This window comes from Acipenser ruthenus, chromosome 24 (genome assembly GCF_902713425.1).
Source record: "Acipenser ruthenus chromosome 24, fAciRut3.2 maternal haplotype, whole genome shotgun sequence".
Classification (NCBI taxonomy): domain Eukaryota; kingdom Metazoa; phylum Chordata; class Actinopteri; order Acipenseriformes; family Acipenseridae; genus Acipenser; species Acipenser ruthenus.
This window is the reverse complement of record NC_081212.1, coordinates 3,366,656-3,381,345: the sequence shown is the minus strand read 5'-3', so window position 1 is coordinate 3,381,345 and position 14,690 is coordinate 3,366,656. Positions and strand designations below refer to the sequence as shown.

At 47.4% G+C, this 14,690-nt stretch overlaps 2 protein-coding genes across 2 annotated transcripts; both read right to left on the bottom strand.

Annotated features, from left to right (window-relative positions):
• Positions 1-1,268: 1,268 nt before the first annotated feature.
• On the bottom strand, positions 1,269-6,804 carry LOC117430745 (scavenger receptor class F member 1-like). The gene is made up of 11 exons (XM_034051145.3): positions 6,576-6,804; positions 5,940-6,001; positions 5,344-5,445; positions 4,617-5,145; positions 4,020-4,238; positions 3,765-3,893; positions 3,576-3,679; positions 3,356-3,476; positions 3,027-3,151; positions 2,807-2,944; positions 1,269-2,587 (listed from the first exon to the last, which is right to left on the bottom strand). Exons 1-11 carry the CDS (start codon positions 6,674-6,676, stop codon positions 1,572-1,574), a joined length of 2,646 nt encoding a protein of 881 aa, XP_033907036.3. The 5' UTR covers positions 6,677-6,804; the 3' UTR covers positions 1,269-1,571.
• Positions 6,805-7,079: 275 nt separating this feature from the next.
• On the bottom strand, positions 7,080-14,664 carry LOC117430746 (rab-interacting lysosomal protein-like). Its single transcript, XM_058998365.1, has 8 exons — positions 14,020-14,664; positions 12,691-12,814; positions 11,839-11,960; positions 11,006-11,194; positions 10,127-10,296; positions 9,714-9,836; positions 9,251-9,343; positions 7,080-8,891 (listed from the first exon to the last, which is right to left on the bottom strand). The coding sequence occupies exons 1-8, from the start codon at positions 14,335-14,337 to the stop codon at positions 8,015-8,017; spliced, it is 2,016 nt and encodes a 671-aa protein (XP_058854348.1). The 5' UTR covers positions 14,338-14,664; the 3' UTR covers positions 7,080-8,014.
• Between the last annotated feature and the right edge of the window lie 26 nt (positions 14,665-14,690).

Genomic DNA, 14,690 nt, shown 5'->3' with positions numbered 1-14,690 from the left:
GGCAGATAAGCATCCTGAACAGGCCTTCAAATATCACAAAGCCAGCGTCCACACAAAACTGACAACCTCCAACACTGAGCCCTGTGTGTGTGTGTGCGTGTGCGTGTGCCCTTATAATAGAGTCCCAGCACAGTGCAATAAAGCTTAGTGAAAGCATTGTAAAGCCTAGAGAGAAATGGTAAAGCATATTAATAAACAGACAAACTATGGTGAGTGTGGTGGATTTTGTGAGACTTTTAGGTCAGGTTACATAAAGGAGTGTGTTTTTTTTGTATGTGAAAGAAACAAGAAACTGTTCATTTTAGTACCAAACGCTTCTGTGTTCCTAAATGGATTTTGTCACCGATTGTGACGTTGTAACTGGTTTAGTAAGATTACTCATTATTATTTCTCATGAAACAGTACAAATAGCACGTCAGAGCTCTGTACAATACTGTTGGCTTAGTCCTGAATTCTAAATATAAAGATCAATCACAACTATAAAGCACACAGTGACCCAGTGCTCGCAAAAAAAAGCCAGTGAGCTTGCTTTGTGTTTTATATTAATAAAGCCAATAAGTCATCTTGACTTGAGTGATCTTCAGATTAGGGAAGCCTGTTTATTAAGAGGCGGATGCATTTGGACGTTTTAGTGTTAAGATGAATCAATGTCATGCACAGTTTAAAGAAAAGGACATGTAGTCCTGGGCGTGAAATTGTGGCAGGGGCTCCTTTGTTCTGAGACTGTGACGCACAAGCAATAAATAACGGTGCAGCTATTAACCCTCCCACTGCACCCAGAAACCATTTACTGCTCCTCACAGGGGTGTACAGAAGGAGGATACAGGAATCACTACTTTTAATTCCCAAACTTGTATTTCCACTGTAAAAACAACTTGTGAAAAGTCTGTTCTGAAATATAGAATTTACTTAACTGTCTCTGAAGCCTTTCCTACAAAATGAATGCATAATAGGCGATCCCTGGTATGTATACATGGGAATGAATTAGTTATGATGTTAGTTCATTGGGTTACAGGACAGTATATGATGTACAAATAAGAAACATGTGTCCTGCTGACGGCCCTCAATTCCAAAACTCCGATGTCACAGGCATGACAAAATAGCTCTAAATTCTACAGTGACATCACTGGAAGTTACAGTAATGTATTTGCTGTAATGTGTTAAATGACCAGTAGATGGTGTAGGTGTATGTGCTCCATATTGTCCAGCTGGTAGATTAAAGCATTTAACCAATGTTGAGTAAACATATATACACACACATACAGAGATAATTGCATGATCATTATGTATTTGCATTTGATAAAAATGAATGAACCACAAAAATATACACTCCTTAGAAAAAAAATAGTACTAGTAAACGTAATTTGGTTTCTATGTTATAATCACAGCTGAAATCGTATCAGTCCTCCTGAGCCTAGCATGAATCTGGCACTGGATCTTGTTTAAAAAAAGCATTCCATTAAACCGCTTGACTCTACAAAATCCAACTATATATATATCCATATATTCCATTAAATCCACTTTAAAAGTGATTTTCTTATATTCTTATTTTTTGTATTCGTATCTGATGCCTATTTAAAGATCGTCACATTTTCATATTTGGGTGCCTCGTGGTCGCTGTCATTTTGGCTGGCTGTGCCCGGATAGTCCTGTTCTGTGCCCTCTTCTGGGTTCTGGTCACATGATTGGCTGCCCACCATCTCCAGCCCTTTTTCTGCTTCCTCTCCTGACATCATCACGCCATTCCTGAGAGTGGATGAGGAGGGAATCAGCGGCTCCTTTTCTGCAGCATCCTCCTGGACTCTGGCTACGGAACCCGTGGCATTTAAAGGCTTGACCTGGGTTCTAATCGGTTTCATAGGACTCTCATCGGAGGTTGAAGAGTCGGCTGCCCCTTGCTGCCAGAGGCCGGCCCTGGCTCCCAGCTTCCTCCTGGGCGGTTTGGAGATGCTGTCCCCCCTGCCTCTGGGTTTGCTGGCCTCATCCTTGTGCCGCTGAAGGCTTCCCAGCCTCCTCAAGACCGCCTGGACAGAACCCTCCTTGCTGGACTCAGCTGGAGGCTTGGAGAGGCATCCGGGTTTCCCCACCGTCACGTACACGGTAGAGATCGTCTCAGAGCTGCCCCGCTCGCCTGAAACCGTCTCCTCTGTAATCTGCTGCGGAGTGGCGTTTCTCTTGGCGTTGGACATCGTCCGTCTCCTGGCTGGTCTGGGGTGGCTTGCTGTCTCATCTGCCTGCTCCTCATTGGCTCCGAGGGTTTCTGTGCTCTCGTACAGTTGGCTGTCCTCGCCCCGTGGTGTCTCCTCCCCCTCCCCCTCTACTGTAGAGAGCTGTGATTGGATGGTGGAGAGCTTGGGGGTACCCCAGGGGGTTTTGGGCTTGCTGTTTATGTTAGGGGTCTCGGTGGTCCCGAACTTGGTGCCCTCGGCGAAGGAGACGGAGGGCCGCTTGGCCTTGGCGATGCTGGAGGTGCGGGGGATGGCGAAGGGCAGCGACACGTCCTCCTCGTTGAAGGCAGAGGCATCGGGGAAGATGTTGCACTTGGAGCTCATTTCTTGAAACTCCCCTCCGGCCACTGTGGAGATATCTGCCAAGGAAAACAAAGAGTTCCTGTCAATACATTTTCGTTAGGTTTTTGAATGCAAACAGCAGGGGCAGGTCTGAGATCGAGCTTACTAGATAGATCTGGGTTAGAGCTGGGAGTGGAAGCAGTGTGGCCTTGTAATTGTAATTGAGGGACTGGGAGGTCTAGTGGTAAGAGCTGAGGTAATAATGGTTAATAATGCAGAGCTTTGTGCTGTTTTACCTTCTTTAGGAGGGAGGCAGTAAACAGGCCCCCCGTCTTCGGTGTCGAAGGAGGAGAAGGAGTTCTCGGATACCCAGCCCGCAGAGGGGGGCTCGATGAAGCTGTGGTTGAAGGTAATCTCAGCATCGTGGTGGGACACTGCAGAGAAACAACGCCATTACAGCCTGCAACCACCGGGAGGCGCACTGCGCTATCATAAAATGCAAGTCCCTGCTCTTACCAGTGACCCGAGGCAGGGTAGAGGACCCCAAGGAGAAGCAGGGGATCGCTGAGCTCAGGTTCCCTAGAACCCCGTGGACATGGTGCTTCATTCGAGCCAAGGGACCCCCGTCAGCAACCGCCAGCCTGAATGATAATAAATCCTGGATAATAACAACTCACTGTTGAAGCAACAGAACGCAGAACCCCTCAGCATGATTGCAAACCCCATAACATAGTAAAGGAGATAGCAATTCAAATGAGATTTGAAGGCAGTTGCTCTTTAAATGAATCCAGGGATGACTGCAGACTCAGAAAGACGGCAGTGTTTTGAATAGAGGAGGGCCTCACCTGTCTTTGGGGTCGTGCTGGCTCCCTCCGCAGCAGCAGCAGCAGCAGCAGGTGAGCAGCAGCAGGATGAGGAGGAGGGGGATGAGGACTCCAGCGATGAGCGCGCCACGACCCCCCGACCCTGGAAAACAAGCAACAACTGTCATGTGAGTTTCCAGTCCAGACTCTCTCACTGTCATTGTATTACATAATGCAGTGGTTGTGTTGGTCATGCACTCACTGTAATGGCAGCCTCCAGTCACCAGGTGGCAGGAGTCTCCGTAGCAGTCACACGGGGTCGAGCAGTTTACTCCATAGAGTGCACCTGTGCAGGTAGCATTGCAGCTGGAGAGACACACAGCTATGTTAAAAAAAAATACTGTACTGCGACAATGCCTAGGTCTAAACACCTTCTAGTGCTTAGCATTACCTGTCGCCCTGGTAACCAGGCTCACAGATGCAGCTTCCTGTCACGTGATCACATTGTCCATGGTTACAGGGGGAGCACTGAAACCGGCACTGGGCTCCGTACAGCCCCTCAGGACACCGGGAGTCACACCTGCAGACAGACCAACAAGAAAGAGGGTCAGATAGGACTTTAAGAAGGCAAGGGGAGACATAACAGCATTCACAGAGTAGTGCAAAAAAAAAAAAAGAAATCGCTGGTATCCCCTAGGTGTGTCACCTGGGTCCGATCCAGCCCGGGTCACAGTGTGAGCAGTTTCCTGTCGTAGGGTCGCAGGGCTCCCCGTTCCTGCAGCGAGGGCACCCCATTTTGCAGCCATCTCCGTGGTAACCGTGCGGACAGATCTGGTCACAGCGGGTGCCGGTCCAGCCGGGCTCGCAGGCCGCACAGAACCCGTCCGTCGGGGAGCACGGCTGGGCTTGCTTGCACCGGCCACACCTGACAGAGAGAGAGGAGACATCAGTGCACAGGGGGCTCAGTACAGAGCAATAGGGAACAATCTACAACACTGCAACAATTGTGATAGATTCGAATGCAGGATGGATGCTAATGGGAATACTCAAAGCTTATGCTTACAACAGGGATGGAAATAAGACTCCTATTGCATAGCAGTTACACCCATTCCAGGTTTTACTACGAGCTTGATTAGAGACAGTGTGTAGAGGAAACAAGCTCAGGTGTTTCTCATTGAACTCGCAGTAAAACCAGGAATGGATCAGCCTGCAACTGCAATTGGGAAGCGTGCCCAGCTGCTAAAAAAAGATACAACGTGTAAACTGTGAATGCAGTTTGATGCGTAACATCCCCCAACGCTACCTGTTCTGGCACTGGTTGCCGTAGAAACCGGCGGAGCACCGCTCACTGCAGGTGGGGTTCTGGTACCCCGGCTGACAGACGCACCCCCCGCTGGTGGGGTCACACACCCCCCCGTGCCGGCAGTCACAGAGACGGTCACAGAGAGGCCCCCACCACCCCGCCTCGCACTGGCAGATGCCTGTGTCCTGGTCACAGGGGGAGTGGGGGCAGTTGCACAGCAAGCTGCACTTCTTGCCCCAGTAACCCTGGTGACACAGGCACCTCCCAGTGGCGGGGGCACAGCTGGAGCTGGCGGGTTGGCACTGGCACGGCTTGTTGCAGGCCGGTGCGAACCAGCCGGGCTCACAGGTGCAGTTCCCATGGAGGGGGTCGCAGCGGCCGTGCCTCCCGCACCGGCAGGCGTGCTGGCACAGGGAGCCCCAGCGGTTGGGGTTGCAGGTGCACTGGCCCGTCACGGGGTCACATCGCCCGTGGGGGTGGCACGCACAGAACTCCTTGCATTCGGGGCCCCAGTACATGGTGGGACAGCCTGTGTGGGAGGAACAGAAAGAGACATGCTTTAGCCTCTAGCATTAGCTGTGCCTGTCACTGCCTCTTTAGCCTAGGAGCTGCACCGTAGAGCTGCAGCTGTACTATACCAATATGCTGATCATGGCATGACAGTGCTGGATCTGTCAGGCTTAACACTGATTAAATAACGTTGCTGTGATGAGCAACGATGACTCACGGGTCTTGCAGTTCGGTCCGTAGTAACCATGCTTGCAGCGGCAGAACCCAGGCTTCACACACACCTCATCCTCCCCGCACGCGCTGGCTCCTTCACACAGGGCTGGGAAACAGCAACACCAGCTTACAACACACACATAAACACAATGCAAGAGGCAGCTATAGGGCTCTCTACTCCAGCATGCTTTGATGCTATCACTTATTAAGCGAAGGAAATGGCTAGTACACTGAAGACCATAGGGCTTGAGTATATAATATACGAGGTGTGTTTGAACATAACATGGAAGTCAATCAAGCAGTTACAATTCCAGCGGCTTTGGTTTTCATACTGCAATTCTGTACAGAAAAGCGGAAGGTGGATTTTTAGAGGTTGAATTCTGCATACACATTCCTATGACAGCCGTGCAATGACAAGCACGTTCATGGGATATTTTTTAGCAGCTTTCTGAAACACGCTGCAGAGTCCTATAGAAGCACCCGTCCTCTCTAGGAGAGTTATTCACTTTCCTGACTGTGCTCTGAGCTCCGATTGGGGCAGTACTGTTGGGGCGGCCCCTCTCCTCATCTCTCTTTCTCTGAATGAGGTTTGATACTCACGGACTGGGCAGTCTGTCCCCTGCTGCTTCCACCCAGGACAGCACCCCAGAGCTGCGGGCTCGCTGCGGCAAGGACAGAACGGCATCAGGAACATTTCAGTATTGACTCTAATAAAGGCATTGCATTGATGCCCATGTTTAGCAGATATGAAAGTACATCTAGGTACTTGCTGTTGGTACATCAGCTTCATTATTATTTATTTCTACTATTTGAGAAGCCAGAGTAAGGAGCAGAGCTACTGTACAGTGATCACCAGAATTTATTTTTTCAATAACAGAATATGCCACATTCACATTGAAACACATTGAAACTCAGCTAACATGTATTGTTGAATATATCTGTATGCTTGCATATATGTATATTAACCCTTTCATGCATTCAATAGTATAAAAATAGTTGAAAAAATGAGTTTTGGACCATTTTGTTCCATTGCTTTATATGGGGAAAAGTGGCATTGTCATAAAAGGCTATCATGTATTTGCGTCTTCCATATGTCCCCATATAAAGTTTTTTTGATCTGTCCCCCATGAGGTCCCCATGCATGAAAGGGTTAAAGCTGCATGTCACTAATGTTCAGACTCTTTCACTGCTGTATCCTCATTGCACAAATACAAACAGCTCTTCAGAGAACGGTACCTCTCTCCCTGACAGACGTTCCTTCCCTTCGGATCCAGCTCCTGGGAATCACAGGATAAAAAGCAGAACCACAACCAAAGACCGAATGGGAGAACCCTCATCCTGACCCAGCCCAGCTATCCTGCTCCCTGTACCAGATCAATCCCAGTTCAAACCCTGGGGTTTAAATCCAGTACAGGCGGTTATGTAGTCTGCGCTCTCTCTCTCTCTCTCTGACTGCCTCTCTGATTGTCTGGCTGTCCTCGTACCACTTCCTCTCCTTGCTTCCTGGGGAAGTGAGGGCCACTTCCTCCAATTCAAACTGGAGCACTGCCTCCTGGAGAGAGTCTCACAGCATGCTTGCTGTTCTCAAGACACTCGGTTCCTTCTGTTTTCTTTCTGAACGTCATCGCTCGTGGAATACGAGGCAGGCTATCTTTAATCGTTAACCTGTTGGCACTTCAGGTTCTCGATTACACATTCTCCAACAAAAATTCAAAAGAAAAAAAAAACGCACCGACATCATTTTTAATTAATGCAAACATGCATTTTAATTTATTTTATTTTATTGAGGTTTTTACAATAGGAAACACAGAACTGCCCAATACAACACATTACTGTTCATCACAGTAGTTCTACTGGATGTGATCCAAATTCACAGACCCTGATTAGCATTTATCTTGGATTACGTAATTCAGTGCTAATCAAGGAACTGTGAAACCAGCTGTACAGCTGTATTAAACACAAGAAATGGCCACGCTGTCATATTATATTCTCAAGGCTGCAGTTATGGAGACGCATGTTTTCTCTCTGTGTTTTTAAAGTTCTCATGTGTGGCTTCAAACTCTGATCTCTGTTCCATCCCATTCTTGTCTAACAATTTCATTCCGGTCCATACATTCCCATTAGCATTTTTGGAGCCCACTGTACTGTACTGTACAGTAAACAGAAAACCAACAGCATGTTCCAACAACTGCAGCACACTGCCTCCTTGTGGAGAAAAGGTAATACTGATTCTTACTCAATTCGTTTTTAACAGGTGTGTGATAGTGGACTGATTTTACAAACTCTATGTATATATATATACATGTATTCTTTTTAGCCTAACATTATTCATACATTTCTACATATTTACAGTTAGAAAAAAAGTAATGGGGAAATTCAACACAGTACAGATCAACTATTTGACCTCCAAATTGGGTTCATGACAATTAACTGCATCAAATTCAAGGCAGGATCTTAACCAAGCAAGTGATAAAAAAAATTAAAAAAAACACACACACACACATTCCCTCCCCTTTATAGTGCTTTCACTGCATGCCACTCCAATGAGAGCTAAGTGATCTCACAATTTTTTTTGGTTATAAAAGACCTAGTGGACAGAAAAATATACACTTTTTTTTAAAACTCTGAATAATATACATCTATAAACATTATATACACATGTACAGTAGAATTCCTCATTTGGGTGAGCTGGCTTCTGTGTTGGGAGACTGCAGTGCTTCTGTGTTGGGAGACTGCATTGCTTCTGTGTTGGGAGACTGCAGTGCTTCTGTGTTGGGAGACTGCATTGCTTCTGTGTTGGGAGACTGCATTGCTTCTGTGTTGGGAGACTGCATTGCTTCTGTGTTCAGAGACTGCAGTGCTGCTGTGTTCAGAGACTGCAGTGCTTCTGTGTTGGGAGACTGCAGTGCTTCTGTGTTGGGAGACTGCAGTGCTTCTGTGTTGGGAGACTGCAGTGCTTCTGTGTTGGGAGACTGCATTGCTTCTGTGTTGGGAGACTGCATTGCTGCTGTGTTCAGAGACTGCAGTGCTTCTGTGTTGGGAGACTGCAGTGCTTCTGTGTTGGGAGACTGCATTGCTTCTGTGTTGGGAGACTGCATTGCTTCTGTGTTGGGAGACTGCATTGCTTCTGTGTTGGGAGACTGCATTGCTGCTGTGTTGGGAGACTGCATTGCTGCTGTGTTCAGAGACTGCATTGCTTCTGTGTTGGGAGACTGCAGTGCTTCTGTGTTGGGAGACTGCATTGCTTCTGTGTTGGGAGACTGCAGTGCTTCTGTGTTGGGAGACTGCATTGCTTCTGTGTTGGGAGACTGCATTGCTTCTGTGTTGGGAGACTGCATTGCTTCTGTGTTGGGAGACTGCATTGCTTCTGTGTTGGGAGACTGCATTGCTTCTGTGTTGGGAGACTGCAGTGCTTCTGTGTTGGGAGACTGCATTGCTTCTGTGTTGGGAGACTGCATTGCTTCTTCTGCTCCTATGATTTCCCATGATCCCGTGGGCTGCTTCGGCTCAGGAGATCTCTTCCCACTTCCGTGTCGGGATTGGATTCCAAACCTGAGCAGGGGAGAGGGTGCCAGTGAGTGTCACATTGCCTTCTTTGGCTTAGCGTGCTGGATAATCACTAAAGGCACGTCTTGCAGGAATGTGCACGCATTGTTCCAATTGTAGGGGCATGTTTCAATAACCCATCATTCAGAACAACGCACAACAAGGACATGAAAACCAACAGCCGTGCAAATGTATTGCATACAAACCACAAGCCCTATTGCAATTCATGAATGATGTGCTTGCAGTGCTTGTGGATTTGCAGTGTTCAGATATATGGAAGTCACATCCTATAGACTTGCTATGACTGACTCAAAGTGACAACATAGTCTATTGCTGCTATTTTAATACTGCCCCCTTCCACTTACAGGTTTCTGATCCGGGATTCTGCAGGCTTGCCGTCAGTACAGTCCGTCCCAGTCTCCCTCCCAGAGAGGAAGGATCCTCGCTCCTCCTCGTCACTGCAGAGAACAGACAAACACAGCCCTGTATCACTGCACAGTCCTGCAGCCAGCCCTCACACACACACACACACAGAGCCACCAGGGCCCTCCGACCCACATAGAACGCTTGCAGCTTGAGCAATCCCTGACATGCACTCAGTAATATATACAAGCTGCATCTCCCTGTTACAAGTCAGTGTGTTAAACAGGCATTCAGTTGGCGTAGGCTTCCATTGGAAGAATTAGAGACAGTCCTGATTGAGGTAACAGATATCTCCAGAACATACCTCCTGACAGACTTTCCACTGTGACCCTACACTACCGATAGCACTGCAGAGCCTCTAGACTTGCATTCCACAATGCACCACTCAGACTCCAGCTTTCCTACCTGCTGCACTCTCCCTCCGGGATGCCCAGCATCTTGGCTTTGATCTTCCTCCTCTGCTTATTGATGGCAGCGCTGACCGCCTCCATGAGGAAGCCAGGGCAGCGTTCATCGTTCAGGATCTCCCTGCCGGAGGACACAGAGAGGGGTCAGCAACACGCAGAGGGGTCAGCGACACGCAGAGTGGTCAGCAACACGCAGACAACACACAGAGGGGTCAGCAACACGCAGAGGGGTCAGCGACACGCAGAGGGGTCAGCGACACGCAGACAACACACAGAGGGGTCAGCAACACGCAGAGGGGTCAGCAACACGCAGAGGGGTCAGCCACACGCAGAGGGGTCAGCCACACGCAGAAGGTGCTTCTCCTTCTAATTGCGTGCAGTTTGTAAAGAGCCCAGCAGGGCGGCGCTCACCTCTGGTAGTAGCACAGCTCCTCCTGCACCAGGAAGAGGTTGGCTTTGAGTTCGTTCCTCTCCACCAGGATCTGCTTCACTTCCTGTTTGGTGAAGCAGGGTCGGTTGGGGTCCTTCAGGTCGATCACCATTTTATTAGTGAGGTCAATCTCCGTATTCTTCAGAACCACCTGGGAAAAAAACACGCGGTCAGCAACCAAAAAAAACCACATCCTTGTGTTTGCAGGCAAGTCAGCCCCCTAGTGGCCATACGAACAGACACTGTAAACGTGTTTCCAATTATAATCATGTAACAAGTCCAATTTTGCACGGTCCCTGAGAAGGACAGACAAAAAGGCAGGGCATTTGACAGACAAGAAAGGGATGTAGTGCTGATTATATTCCTTCAGCTCCACTCTCCTGCTTTCTCCTCATTCAGTCTCTCAAGAGACACCCCAAGCACTGCTAAGCCATTCATAATTCATAATGTTTCAATGACATTAACTGGTAACTTAATCAGTTTATCGTCTTCTGCTTCCCTGTTACCCATTCTTCATTTCTCTTATTTTTTTAACTCTTCCCCTTTTCATAACGTAAAAAAAAACCTTTCTAAGTATTCGGTGGCTACATCTAATGAAGTGGAGAGTGAATTTCTCACACAATCAGTCACACAAATGGCAGTTACAACACACACATGACACCTTATCAGCAAACAGATCATCAACGACAGATAAGAAAACTCCAAACCGCTGAAGAAAGTGAAACAAACTGATTACAAAAAAATAAAAAAAATTCCCACAGCAGACAGACGGGAGAGGAATGGGAGATAAACATCATCCACTACTTCCTCGTTTGTGTGTGTTCTGTTCTGTCCTAATCTCCTGATTAGAGAGTGGTTACCTGGGCTCTCTTCTGCTGCAACTCCCTCAGGCTGGCGCTCAGCCTCTCGATCTCCTTCTGCCTCTCCTTGAGGTCGGCCTCCAGGTCAGCCTTCCTCTCCACTGCGCTCTTCACCTGCGCCTGGGCGACGGACTGCTTGTGCCGCAGGTCCCCGTTCATCTTCATGAAACGCTCCAGCTGCTCCTGCAGCTGAACCAGCAAAGGCAGACACACAAGGGAACACGTAAGAATCCTGTTGCACAGGAGTTTCAACCATTCCAGGTTTTACTATGAGCTTGAACTGCCCCAGTGTATAGGTAACAAGCTTAGTAGTTATTAAACTCATAGTAAAACCAGGAATGGATCAATCTGCTATGTAATGGGAGTGTCAATACTGGACCTGCTTTACAGGTTCACACAGCATCCAGAACTTTGTGTGTTCACATTTGGTGCTACAGAATTCAACTGTAAAACGCAGCCTATTCAAAATATCTTACTCGGTCAACAATGACATCAGCAATTTACAAATCCTAAAAATAATTACTTTACACCTGTTGCGAAATCCAATAAAACAGACTTCAGCCTGTATCAGTGAAATGAACTGCCTTCATTTATACTAGCCCTCTCTATAGCACGTACAGTGGCATAACTCTTCATTAGCTTTGTGAATATGCCACTAATGCGTGATCCTATCATTTAGAGAGCCTCATTCTCCCAAATACTGCACCGCACTGCACCTGACCTTGGTGGAAATGGACAGGTCACAGTAGGCTGTACAGGAGAGGGAGCCGGTGCTTTGATAAGGCGGGTAGGGTCAAGTCAGGTGATCTTCCAGTAGCAGCCCCCAGCCTTACCGCTTCCACCTCCCTGGTCCTGCTGGAGATCTCCTGGCCCTGAGCTCGAATCTCGTCCCTCTGTTTATCGACCACCTCCTTCAGCTTCACCATGACCTCGCGCTCCTTCCTCAAGGTGCTGTCTGAAACACAGGGGAGAGGTGCAGGGGTGAGCATTGCTGTTCAAGGGGTACTACACTTTCACTGTAGTAATATGCAATGGGTCTGCGATGCTTAGCAATGTAAAGAAAGAAATATAATCTTCATTGATAACAGCAAGACGAGCCACCAGGAATTAAAGCAAAGGATCTGAAAGTGTGCACAGCAAGCGTCTGACTGCACAGGCGTCGAGATCGGGCAGGCAGCCGTGACTCAGCCCAACAGTACCAGCTGCGAGGTTCCTAGGGTCTGTTCTATTGGTCTTGTTTATGCAAGTCATTCTATAACTGAACACACATGCGATTTCCATTCCACCACAACGTGATGCAAAGCAATACACAGCGCAGGCTAATGCGCAACAAAGCTGCCTTCTACAGCTGTCGGAAGGTTTCTAGAACACGTAACACATGACTTTGATAGAAGAGCATTCCTCTGATGCAACACTGTGTCTCTTCATTTGTAAAAAAACAAAACATGGTTTAGGAGAAGCCTGTGAACAGGGATCTCATTCAAGTAGGTAAAAAGAGCAACCCCACACAGAGAGACTAGTGAGAGCAATGAAGCTAGCATTACATTTGAATTACACCATCGCTATCCTTACAGCTGCTTTTTAAATGTGCCAAATAGCAAGCCAGTTTAATTGATCAGTGCCTTCAATTGAAGTAATGTGGTTGCCACTGTGAGAAGGTGGGTAGCCCCGCCCCGCACACTCACCTTCCTGGGAGTGGTTGCAGGTGAGCTGGCTCAGGAGCTGCTGGTTCTGCTCTCTGAGCTGGGTCACCTGACCCTCCATATCCTCCGCTTTCTTACGCCATTTCTGCTCCTTCAACTCCAGGTCCTGCCAACAGAGGAGCCCTCCGTCAAACACAGGGAACGCACCAGCAAGACAGGCATGCATGCAACATGCACATTACTAGGAAGAGAGCTCCTGATAAACTGGCCAGGGCTTGCTGAAGATTCCGCCTCTGCAGCCGTCATCTTCCCAAATCAGTCACCTGCATGCGGACCGGTGAGTCGCTGTTCCTTAAAGACGCAGCAGAATGCAGAGATGGAAATAAGACTCCCATTGCACAGCAGTTTCACCCATTCCAGTGTATAAGCAACAGGCTCAGGTGTGTCTTATTAAACTCGTAGCAAAACGAGGCTTGGATCAAAGCGCTATGCAATGGCAGTCTTATTTCCATCCCTGGGTAAGTATGTTTTTATTGCTGTCTGTCTTTGTGCTGGCACTAGTGTATCTGTGCAAGTGAAGGCCCCTGCAGACCTGGTAACGTGGAGTACCTAACTTTTCCAAACAAATCTGTTTTTTTAAGACTGAAGGTCAAATCGTACAGAACGCCTGGCACAATACAGAGGTTCCTGAGTGCAACCAAACACTGCAGACGAATGACGGCACCGCTGTGTTTATAGTATCAGACAATCATACATAAAATTCATGTACGATGTTATCGGTTACTAAGTTTTGGGCCACCAGAACTGAAATTTAAAACCTTGGAAAAGAAGAATTATTTTAGCTAAATACATTTTCCGAGTAGATTATTTTTGCATTCTTTTAGAATCTCTGTATGCGGAGAATCCATACATTTCGAATCCGGTTTAAATAACACGAGAAAATAACTGCTGATCTAAAACAGTACTATACAACAGCTCAACAAACAACTGCGTATCTGTCTGCTGAGAGATACCTTTCCTCAATTTCTCGTAACTTAGTGTAATAACTTGATGGTACTAAACTTGGTATCGCTGTATGACGTACGCCCGTGGAAATACCCTATGACTTTCACTTTCTGATACCTGAAATAAAATAAAATAAACATTAACTTGAAAAGTAATATAATGCTGTAAAATGCACAACACGTATATATGTTGCTCTACAGAAAAACAAACAAATTCAAAGACAGAAACAAACAGATATAAAATATATTCGGGTGGTTTAAATTTGGCCAGCATGGTGCGCGACACGTACTCCTGACCCCATTTTGACTGAATGTCCTTCTAAAACCGCTCTGGGCGACTCGACAGTATTTAAAAAGCTCGTCTTACCCTGATTTCGCTTCTCCTGGATCTGTCCTCGGCTTCCTTCGTCGTTTTTTTCCTCTGCTGCTGAACTTGCAGCGTCTCGAAGGCTCGAATCAGCTCCTGTTCGGGGGTGTTGTTCCTGGCGGCGAATCTCTCCAGCAGCTCCAAAACTTTCACTATTTTGGGCACCAGACCCTCGGCGCTCTCCTTGCCGTAGCCGTCGATTAATTTTTCCACCTCCACCCCGATCAGCTTGGCAACGTCGTAAACATCGTCCACAGTCAGAGCCAAATAATGTCTTTCCAGGCAAGAGGGGTTCACTTTCCTCTCGCTTTGTTCCATTCTTCCGCTTTTGCAACCTCAAAATTGCTGTTATGAATGTGCTCCACGATGGATTAGCGCGTATACCATAAACACACGACAAACTGTTTTGGAAGTTTCCAAATAAATTGTTAAAGCCCCTCAAAAACGAAGCAGCGATTTGTTTTTCGCTTTCTGTAATGCGGAGGAAGTCTCGAGTTATGTGTCAGACTGTGCAACGCGTTCAGAAGCTGTCTTGTGTTATACAGTTTTCTTTAAGAGACAGGCGGTGTTAGCAGCTCATCACGTGTTTTTTCTCGTTTTGCAAATACTCATGACAAGTATGTGTACCTCGCACTGACAGAAAAGGCGTGTCTAGGGGCTGCAAACCCGAA